Below are 11116 nucleotides of genomic sequence, written 5' to 3' on the forward strand. Positions count from 1 at the left end.
CACAGTCGGGCTTTCGGTGACGTTTCCCATGCAATTAAAATCTCCCCAGCGAAGGCGGAGGGTTGTGCAGGAATGACCTCGCTACGATGTCCGTAAGCCTGAGTTTTGTTTTCGATAAAGTCATTGATGATACATCAGCGGCAAAACGAAGGTGTTTTGCCCCCCAGCCCCCCTCCTGGTGGCCCAGCAGCCTCGTGCAGCAGCAGTGGCACACGCTCTGCTCCCAAATAAACACATCCCACCAGAACTCCTCTTGGTATGAGAGCCTGGGTGCCTCGTGGAAGCCCACAGCGTGGATCTCCAGGGGAAGGCTGGAGGCATCTTCAGCTCCTCTGGGCACCAGGTGGGTCAAGCTGACATCCGGGTAGAGGGATGCTCCGGCCTCTGCCACCCTACAGACTCATGTCCAGAAGGGTTGGAGCATCTTCCCATCTTCCTCCACAGCTCCCACGTTTCACTACTTTGCTCCAAAAAGCTGCACCTCCTCCCTACGTTGATTTAGAGGAAAAGCCCCCAGTTTATGGAGGACACTCTCTCTACCCGGCCAAGAGGTTGCTGGAGTCACAACCACCCCCTAAACTCTGCCCAGTCCAATGATGCCTCCATGTATCTGATGTTTCTTTCCCTGGGAAAGGTTGCTTCTAGGAGCAAGAGCTGCCAGAAGCCACCTACCTGCTCTTCAGCAGTCCCTACTCGGGGTGAGGCAGGAACCTCCCTAAGCAGCACCTTGGTGCCACTTTTCAAGCCGGGGCCACGCAGGACCAGCTCTGCACCCACACTGTGGCCCAGGGGGGAAAGGGGTTTTACCCCCCAGCCTCCAACATACCAATTTCCACTCCATACTCAAGAGTAGAACCCCTGGCAAAGGCTCTTGCTTTGTCCCACTGGTGATGGGGGTCCCTCTGTGGCCATGCCTGGGCTCCCTTGCTCTCCCTTCCCCTCTCTCCCGCCTGTTACACTTCCCAGGAACCATCACGCTCCCGTTGCTTCTCTGACAATCAGAGATCGCAGGCGTTTTCTTTTTTTTTTTTTCCAGGAGAAAAATCAGTTAATTATGTGCCGAACAAAAAGCCCATTCTCGTCTGAAATAATACTCCCGTCTTGCAAAGGCACTTGTTTGTGGGCAAATTTCGAAGAGGGCTGACAATAAAAACAGCTGCAGGAGTTGGGTGTTGGTACACATTTCCATGCCCTGCCAGATTACCATGCCTAATTATCTCCCCTTTCCGCAATCTAATGCGGTTTCCTGAAAAAGAGATGATTTCCACACACCCTCCCACCCTTGTTTTTCTATTTAAACGAAAGCTTTGCTTCTCCGCGAGGATTTCCAGCGCAGTCGGGTTAGTTTGGGGAAGGAGTCTGGGTGCTGCTGATTTGGGGGGGGGCTGGAAGGATTCATCCTTCCATCCGCTGAGGTGGGAAGGAGTAGAAGGCGAGAAGAGGGGCTGGAAGTGGACGATGCCTTCTGGATGATGGAGAGGAGGGGAAAGGAGGAAAAATCAGAGGGAAACCACCCCGCGCGCAGCTACGAAGCATCCACGGGGGGATCAAATGCTGCACGTTTGCTGGCCTCCGCAAGACGGAGCCGGGACATATGGAAATGAGCCGTATAAGGAAACGTTTCCCAGTCCCTCGAAGCCAGAGATGGGCCCCAAAAGCGTGTAGGCACACACATACCCCCCCGCGTCCATCCCTGGTTGCAGCTGCTTCCATGGTCATCCACTGTGTCCCATTGGCCACATCGCTGGGAAAGAAAAAATGTTCCTCCAGCAGAAAAGCAGCATCAGGGAGGGGGAAATCCCAAAATTCATGCCACGGGTGACCAATAGGACTTGGTACCCCAAAAGCTGCATCGAGGTAGGGGTGGGCAGCCAAGTGCAGGACTGGCGGTCAAAACTGCACTGAGGCTCCGAAGTTAATACTTCCCCCCCCCCCAACACCATCGTTTCTGCCAAGAAAAGAACGTTTTCAGATGTTGGCTGGAAATGCAGAGGCTTAAACTGACCCACATATCCGGGCATGGGGCAGCCCCCCCAGTTCAGGGAAGCTGCCAAGCTTCAGCAGGGGCACTTAATAGCAAAGGGGGGGGGGGCTTTTTTTGGGGGGGGACAGGGTGAAAAATGCCACTTGTTGAGGGCACGAGGTCATGAACCCCCAGGGGACAAACCCCAGTGGGCACACTTAAGGGTGGTAAAAGCTCCCACTGCTTCGAAAGGGGCTCCGTGGACCACTGTCACCCCCTGCCTCGCCCCCACATGCCCTCCAGGTTTTGGGGGGGGCTGGAGGGTGGTCAGGGGAGGATTTGGGGGACTGTCCGCATCCTTGGCACCCACTGGCATCCACCTTCCTCCCAGGGTGCGCAGACCCTCTGATATGACATCTGTCATCCTCCCCCCCGGGAAAATACGAGCATCAATTAGCTAGAAATGAGTGGCAGGTCATTAAGAGCTTCCCAAGCGGGCAGGACTGGGATCTCCCGCTGACACTCGAGTTTTTGGGGACCCCCCCCTCCAGCCAGAAGCCACTTCCAGCCAGGATTTGTGCCCCAAAACCAAGCCCGAAGGCACAGCGGCACCATTGTCCCAGGAAAGCTCCAACTTCCCAAAGGCAGGAGGGCGCTCACCCCCCTCCATTTGCTTTTCCCCCTCCTTTTTTTGGTTTTTTTTTTTTCCCTTTAATTTTATTTTCCAAACCACTTGATCTTTGCTTGGGAACCTCCATTAATTGCCTGGGTTTGCCTCTTCGCCTGGTCCCTTTATCATTATTTATGGCCTTTGAAATTGTGTAAAGTTCCCTTGACGTTCAATTTACAAGTTTGGGGGCTTTTTTTTTTCCTTCCTTTCCCTCTATTTTTTTTTTCTTTTTCTTTTTTTTTTTTTTTTTGTATGTGTGTGTTGTTTTGTTCCAGCTTTTGTCCTGGCCAAAGACATCGTGTTGGAAAAAAAGCCTTTGAGCCGGCCAACATGAGAGGCTCGCCGGAGAAAAAGGGAGCAGCCCTCCATCGCTTTTAATTCCACCGTGTTGCTGAATGGCCTCTTTTACATAATTGCAGAAGCAATTTCAAAGCCAAGCCAGGGGCTGACTTTACCCAGAACCACATGGAGCCTATTTGGGGGCTTTTAAATAAAAATAAAAAAAAAAAAAAAAGGAGTTGGGGGGGGAGAAAAGAGTGAATAAAAAGAGTTTTCTCTAAAAAAAAAAAAAAGAAAGTGAATAAAATGAGTTTTCTATTAAAAAAATGACTAAAACGAGTTTTCTCTTAAGAAAAATCGTGAATAATAAAATGAGTTTTCTCTAAAAAAAGAAAAAAGTGAATAAAACGAGATTTCTCTAAAGATAAAAGTGAATAATAAAATGACTTTTTCTGAAAAATGAGAAAAAGAGTGAGTAAAACGAGCTTTCTCTAAAGAAAAAGAAAAGAGTGAATAATAAAATGAATTTTCTCTTAAAAAAAAAGAAAAAGAGTGAATAAAACGAGTTTTCTCTAAAGAAAAAAAAAAGAGTGAATAACAAAACGAGTTTTCCCTAAAGAAAAAAAAAAGAAAAGAGTGGATAAATGAGTTTTCTCCTAAAAAGGAACGCGGTTTCGGGGGTTTGGAGGCAGGGGATCGGCGAGTGGCGCTGGGGAGCGGCGTAAAGGGGACTCGGAGCGGTCAGAGAGCCGCGGACGCGCAGCGAGGCTCAGCCCGGGCGGCGCTGGGCGAGATGAATGAGGGCGCGGTGGGCGTGGCCTCACGGCTAAGCCCCGCCCCTTCGTTCCGCCCCTGCCAATGGGAAGCGGCGGCGGAGGTCACGTGGTGCGCCCCGCGTTCCCAGCCGGGCAAAATGTGAATGGGCGCGGGCGAGCGCGGGCGGGCAGAGCGGCGGCGGCGGCGGCGGCGGCGGGAGGGGGGCGGCCCCCATGTGCGGGCCCCGCTCCGCCCCACGCGTGGGCGCCGGGTGCAGCTGAGACGGGAAAGCGAGAAGGAAAGGGGTCGGTGCTACCGCCGCCGCCGCCGCTCCGGCATGAGCGCGGCTTTCCAGCCCTCGCTGATGATGATGCAGCGCCCGCTGGGAAGCAGCACGGCCTTCAGCATCGACTCGCTGATCGGCAGCCCCCCGCCGCCCGCCCCGGGACACTTCGTCTACACGGGCTACCCCATGTTCATGCCGTACCGGCCCGTGGTGCTGCCGCCCCCGCCGCCGCCGCCCCCGGCCGCGCTGCAGCCCGCGCTGCCCCCCGCGCACCCCCACCACCCCCACCAGCTGCCCAGCCTGCCCACCGGCTTCTGCTCCAGCCTGGCGCAGGGCATGGCTCTCACCTCCACCCTCATGGCCACGCTGCCCGGCACCTTCCCGGCCTCCCCGCAGCACCAGGAAGCGGCCAGGAAGTTCGCGCCCCCGGGAAACTTCGATAAAGCCGAAGGGATGCCCCCGGACGGCGGCGGCGACGACGGCAAAGCCTTCCTGGGGAAGGACGGAGCCCTCCTGCCCTTCCCCGCTGCCGACGCCGTCCAAGCTTCCCTCGGTGAGTGAACGCTGCCTCCGTCCTGCGGGAGCATCCCCGTGGGAGCGGGGTCCGACCTTCATCCCCGCGGGAGCAGGGTCCGACCTGCATCCCTGCGGGAGCATCTCTGTGGGAGCGGGTTCTGAGCCGCATCCCTGCACGAGCATCTCCGTGGGAGCAGGGTCCGACCTGCATCCCTGCAGGAGCGGGATCCAAACTGAATCCCTGCGGGAGCATCCCCGTGGGAGCAGGGTCTGAGCCGCATCCCTGCGGGAGCATCCCCGTGGGAGCAGGGTCCGAGCCGCATCCCTGGGGGAAGCATCTCTGTAGGAGCCGGGTCTGAGCTGCATCCCTGCGGGAGCATCCGCGTGGGAGCATCCCCCTGGGAGCGGGTTCCGAGCTGCATCCCTGCGGGAACATCCCCGTGGGAGCCGGGTCTGAGCTGCATCCCTGCGGGAACATCCCCGTGAGAGCAGGGTCTGAGCCGCATCCCTGCGGGAGCGGGATCCAAACTGAATCCCTGCGGGATCACCTCCGTGGGAGCAGGGTTCGACCTGCATCCCTGCGGGAGCATCTCTGTAGGAGCCGGGTCCGAGCTGCATCCCAGCCGGAGCATCCCCGTGGGAGCCGGGTCATAGCTGCGTCCCCGCGGGAGCATCCCCGTGGGAGCAGGGTCCGAGCTGCATTCCTACGGGACCATCTCTGTGGGAGCGGGTTCCGAGCTGCATCCCCATAAGAGCATCCCTGCGGGAGCATCTCGATGGGACCCGGGTCTGAGCTGCGTCCCCACGGGAAGGGGGGGTGTCGGGGCAAGGGGTGGCCCAGGGGACCCCCCGGGGACATGCGGGGATGGCCCCCGGTGGCCTCAAGGAGAGGGAGAAGGGAAGAGGAGAAAGGAGGTTTCGAGCCTCTGCTGCTCGAGATAATGGTAATGACACGAATCCAGCCGGAATAAAGCGAGAATTCCCAAACTGAACGATTTTTGGATGGTGGACCCGACACCTGGGGGATGCTCGGTGGGTGCGGGATGGAGAGTACGGAATGCTAACCAAAGGCCTCTGCTTCGCTTCCAGCTGGAGCTCTCCGTGGCCAGGGCAAGGAGGACCCCAAAGCAGAAGAGGACGCGAAAGGCAAGGAGGAAAGTTTCTCCATGGACAGCGATTTAGACTATAGCTCGGATGACAACATCCCTGGCCAGGCGGCTCACAAGGAAGAGGACTCTGCCAACGCGCTGGAGGAGAACCCCCAAAACCCCCCTAATTCCACCAACACCACGTCCACGGGCAAAAACCGTCGGAGGCGAACAGCCTTCACGAGCGAGCAGCTGCTGGAGCTGGAAAAGGAATTTCACTGCAAAAAGTACCTGTCCCTGACCGAGAGGTCCCAGATCGCTCATGCCCTCAAACTCAGCGAGGTGCAGGTGAAAATCTGGTTCCAGAACAGACGGGCGAAGTGGAAACGGGTCAAGGCAGGCAACGCCAACTCCAAGACAGGGGAGCCCTCCCGAAACCCTAAGATCGTGGTACCCATCCCGGTGCACGTCAGCAGGTTTGCGATCAGGAGTCAGCATCAGCAGCTGGAGCAAGCCCGACCCTGATCCCTCCTCCCTATGCTCAGAACCACAAGTTTTTGAGGAAAAAGTTTCCAAATGAGGGTTTAAAACCAACCCACTCAAAAAAAAAAAAATAATAAATGAAGCAAGAAAATCCCTTAAAGCAAAGAAGAAAGAAAATGAAATCCAATGTTGAGTGCATGGCAAATCCCTGCCAGGAGCGAACTCTAAAGCGAAACTTTCCACTTACCGAGTCAAGCGAGAGTCTGCGAAGGCAAAAGGCTTGGAAACTGTTTTGGTTCGGAGCAGGAATATCAACCCCTGGAAGAGACACACAGATATTTATTATTACGCTGCCCTACTTTGTACATACTCGCGCTGTCTTGGCTGCGACGGGGACCACAGATGCCGTACGGTGCCGGCGCTGGATCCAGCAGCGATTTGCCCGTTGTCAGCAGCAGAGACACCCCCAGCGAAACCCACAGAACGCCTTTGGCCACCTTTTGGGGTTTCTTTCTTATCGGGGGCAAAAGGTAAAAAGACAAGAGAACAAAAAAAAACAAAACAAAACAAAAAAAACCCAACAAAACGAAAGAAAACTAAGAGTTTCATTTCATGCCTTTTTTATTGTTTGGTTTTATTTCCCATGGCTGAGCGGCAGGCACTGGGGGACAGTTTTTTAAATATATTTTTTGCCTGGCTTTCTGTCGATTTGTTTTGCCTATTCTACAAAGCCATGTTTGAAAGAGAGAGAGAGGGGAGGGAGAGGTTAAAAAAAAGAAAGAATGGAAAGAAAAAAAAAGCACGATCTTCTCTATTGTGTTTAATTTATTTCAATGTAGCTGATTTCCTTATAAGTTATGAAATTTAAAAGCAAACTAAGTCTTGTGAATAAAAACCGACAAAGAAACAAAACAGATAACAACAACAACAAAAAAAAATAGCCCTCCATCCCCCGGCTGTTCTGTCCAGAATGTGGCGAGGAGGTGATTTGCCTTTTCCTCTCGATGCAGCTGCTCTCGCCTTTTAGGGTTTTTTTTTGTGCGAAACTATATTTATTGTCGGGGAGTGGGGAAGACGGGGGGGGGAAAAAAAAAGTTTACTGCTTATTTCGTTTATAGAGGGGGGTCGGGAAGGCTGGAAAAAGGCTTTTTCTGCGAATAAACGCGGAGAGGCTTCGCTGGGGGCGGTGGAGGGTCCCTCATTCCACCCTCTCCATCGCGTTTTTCCCCCTGTTTTACGCATCCCGGCTCCATCCGAGCCGCTGCCACCGTTTCCGCGGCGGCCGTCGGGGGCGGTTTGGAACGAATTTCCCGAGGGGGAAAAAAAAAAAAGGGGTTTGGGAAGGGTGGAGGGAGGGGGGGAAAGTCTTGGAAATTCGAACTGGGTCAGTCAAAAAGGAGTGCTTTTTTTTCTCCCGAGGTTTCGGGGCAGCAAACACACAGCGGGGTTGGTTTGTTTGTTGTTTTTTTTTTTTGTGGTTGCGGTGACATCATTTACAGCCCTCACACTTCGTAATTTATTAGTATTATTGCTATTATTATTATTATTGCCGATGGTGGTGATGGGGCTGCCTCGAGGGGAGGGGATGTCCCTCTCCCACCAGCAGCATCTCTGCTTCCCACCCCGCGGGGGGGGGAATTGGCAGCAACCCCCCCACTTTATTATTATTATTATTTTTTTTGCAGTCATTGCAAAAAAATATTATTATAAATACAAATTTCGGGGTTAATTCTATGCGGGAGGGGGAAACGGGGGCTGCTTTCAGCCTCTTAGCAGCTCATTTTTTTTCTTTAAAAATATTATATATTTCAAGTTATTTTGGTCTCTATTTTTTTTTTTCCCCGGTGGAAAGTGGGAAAGCGCAGCAACCCCAACACCCCCCAAGGTGTGTGGGGGGGTGGTATTTTAGGGAGGAGCAGCTGCTCCCCCCTCGGGCATCCCTCCCTCTCCAAGGCATCATCTGCCCCCCAGGAGCTGAAAACTTATTTGCTGGGAGGGTTGGGGTCCCCCCAGTGTCCCCCATTCTCCCCGGAGAGGGTTTTTTTTTTGGGGGGGGGGCAGAGGAGAAGGAGATAAACAAGCGAGGGGGTTGATAGCTGTCATCATCACCATCATCATGGCTTTCATTTGGCTGCCTAATGAGTCAGATCACAGGCAGAGAGAAAAACTGTCAATCGCCCAGGCTCTAATGAATTTTTTTGCAAATTGTAATCAAGCCAGGCCGTCTCAGCTCGCTGATTAATGAGACCCAGGAGGCCCGGCCAGCACCTCAGCTTTTTATTCCATCCCGTCCTCCCTGCACTAAATTAACAGCAACTTGTCTGAGCTTCAAATTAACTCCCAATGATTAATTCTGATGGGGGGGTCTGAAGAATAGCTCGTCCTAATAGGCACTGGCCTCTGATGCTGTTTGAAATTAATACACTTCCCCTTTGGCTGCCGGCTTTAATCCAAGGTTGGGTTTTGACATCACTATATTTGTTGTTACAATAAATTCCTCTTACATCTGCAGATCAAATAATTGCACCGCTCGGGGAGCGCAGCGGCGATGCCGGCCCGCTTCGCAGCAGCCTAAAGTCAGAGGGGAAGGAAAGCTGCCCGCTCCTCTCCGCCTTGACTCCAACCTGCCTTAGGAAAAGCCCCTTTTTTAATATATATACATATATATGTATTTTTTTTCTTTAAACTCCCAGCCACTGCCATTCAGCATCACCGGGATGCGGTGGCCGGAGGAGCCCACCCCTCTCTGGTGGGACAAGGAGTGCACTGCCTCGCTATAAAATAAGACATCAGAGCTTTTAAATCCTTCCCCCCACCCCACTCCCCTCTCCTCCCATTACTCCCTTGCCGCAGCGACCCGGCAAAACTCACCGCATGCCAGAGCTGCCGCAGAGACCGGACAAACTCAGTGCACGCCAGGGCAGTGGGAAGGGGGTGGTGGACTCCAGCTGCGACCCCCCCCCCACTTCTTCGGAAGGGGCAGCTCTGCCTTCCGCCTTGTTGCTGTTTGTATTGACTTAATTGAGTTAATTATTTCAGCTGGGACTGGCCGGGCTCTCGGCTTTGTGCCTTTTGCCTGCCCTGCCGACAAGGACCCCTTTGTGCCCTGGCAGGGGGTGCCGGAGCCCTCTTCCATTTGGGTTAGCCCCGCCATGGCAGCATCCGCGCCGAGCATCCCCCCAGAGCAGGGCAGATCCCGATATTTGGAGAGATGGGTGAGGGATGTCCCTACCCCTGCTGGAAATCACCCCCTCCGTGGGCCGAGTATCTCCTCCAACCCCAAAAGGGTGCACAGAACTCTTTGCAAGCGACACCCACCCCTACGGGCGCCGTGTCCCCCAGGATCGCGTCCCTCCCCAGCGCTCTTTCACGAAGCCGTATCAATCTTCATCGTCGAGGAGGAGAGCGATGAGGCCGGTAAGCGGCTGCCAATGCAAATTCCCACCATCACCGTCATAAAGCACCCGGCACCCTGACACACAAAAGCAACACCATATGTACGAAGACAACCTGTATGAATTATAAATCGCGTCGTAAAAATTGATTGCCTATCCCAACCCTTCGGAAACACGCTCCGTGGGGGGAAGAAACCCACCCCCGCGCCCCACGGGAGGAAAGGATGCTGTGCCACGCCACCCTGCATCCCTGGTGGGTGCGGGGTCCCTTGGCGTCCCCCTCCCCGCCCCTTGCTTGCTCTTTTCTCCCTCCCGCTACGCCCGTCCCATAGAGAGCCTTAATCTATTTATTTCAAGCCACTTCATCCTCTCTCCCGCTTTTGTCCCGGCCCCAGCCTCTGGCTTTGTGGCAGGACCGCTGAGGTTTTAAAAGCCCCTTCCCCTATAGTTTGAGGTCTCCTTGGCTGCCTGAATTACAATGGCTAAAACAGGATTACACTGACCTGATCCTATTAAACTCGCCAATCGATCTGTGCCGCCCTCCCTCCGGCTCGGCAAACTTACTCGCCCAACTTTCCCCGGAGCTCAGCCTGGGAAGAGGGGAAGCAAAAGTCCGCCTTTCCAGCAGGCCTGAGGGAGGGAAGAGGGATAAACCTTATTTTTTTTGTTGTTTTTTTTTCATTATTATTATTATTATTATTGAGCCATGTGGCATTTAAACCTCTGCTTTGGTTCCCAGCATCTTGGACCCAAAGGAAAACGCGACGTTTTCTTGGTCTCGCAGGTGCTCCGACTCCCAGCCCGGGATGAATTACGGAAAATCATATAAAAAGGGGTATTTCACCTATAAGCAAAACGATTCTCTCTCGTTTGGGTGAGGCTAAGCCTGAACTGCTCGCTGCGAGGCACGCGGGCTTCTGGTCCTCCTGCAAATATCCCGGGAATAAACAGCCTCTCGCTGCGACGCCGAGCGTGTCGGAGCGAAGCCGGAGCGAGGGCTGCCCACTCGCCCCCGTGGTACCCACATGAGCATCTCCCTGCCAATGCCCGATGTCCCTCTGCACCCGCGGGACCGCGTCGAGCCCTTCCTCCCTTTTCTTTAGGAAAAGGATTGGAGGAGGAAGAGGAGCCCGGATTCAGCTTAACGACGTTTCCCTCATCAGCGGGGAAACGGACCTCGAATCGGCGGCGTTATCCGCTGCCAGGGGATGCTCTGCATCACCTCCGTGCTAGGGCACTCCACCATCTGCGGAGGAACGGGCGCCTGGAATTAATCCCCTGCCATCCCCCCCGGAAAATAATTACAAGGCAGAGGAATAATCTGAAAACGGCAGTAAAATATGGGGTGTTTACACTGACCTGCCAGGATGACTGAATTAGTGGCGAGGGGCCTGGATTAGTGGCAAAGGGCCTATCGCCCACTCCGGGGTAGCAGTTTTAATGCTCAAATCCTATTAATTAACAGAGTGAAAGGCAAACTGGGGACTCCCGTTTATAATTTTCTAGGAGCACGTTATCCACAGCGAGGAGCCGGAGCTCACAGGGCCGGTATGTGTTGCCGGGAGCTCTTCCGTCGTTGTACCCCTACGTTACTTTAAAAGGCACCAATGCCTCAAACCGACCTCCCCAAAAAGGTGCATTGGCAGTGATTTATGGGTTTTCTTTTATTAGAAGATAACC

The 11116-nt window shown here is 54.0% G+C and overlaps 1 protein-coding gene across 1 annotated transcript; it reads left to right on the forward strand.

The window, feature by feature from the left end:
- Positions 1-3895: 3895 nt before the first annotated feature.
- On the forward strand, positions 3896-6789 carry GBX2 (gastrulation brain homeobox 2). The gene is made up of 2 exons (XM_009570117.2): positions 3896-4507; positions 5560-6789. Exons 1-2 carry the CDS (start codon positions 4006-4008, stop codon positions 6081-6083), a joined length of 1026 nt encoding a protein of 341 aa, XP_009568412.2. The 5' UTR covers positions 3896-4005; the 3' UTR covers positions 6084-6789.
- Positions 6790-11116: the final 4327 nt, after the last annotated feature.

Source organism: Cuculus canorus, chromosome 6, assembly GCF_017976375.1.
Source record: "Cuculus canorus isolate bCucCan1 chromosome 6, bCucCan1.pri, whole genome shotgun sequence".
Classification (NCBI taxonomy): domain Eukaryota; kingdom Metazoa; phylum Chordata; class Aves; order Cuculiformes; family Cuculidae; genus Cuculus; species Cuculus canorus.

Excerpts from the sequence above, each read along its gene's own strand:
- GBX2 (XM_009570117.2), top strand. The coding sequence starts at position 4,006 with ATGAGCGCGGCTTTCCAGCCCTCGCTGATGATGATGCAGCGCCCGCTG. Across the intron at positions 4,508-5,559 it reads CGCCGTCCAAGCTTCCCTCG|CTGGAGCTCTCCGTGGCCAG; the intron begins GTGAGTGAACGC and ends CTTCGCTTCCAG.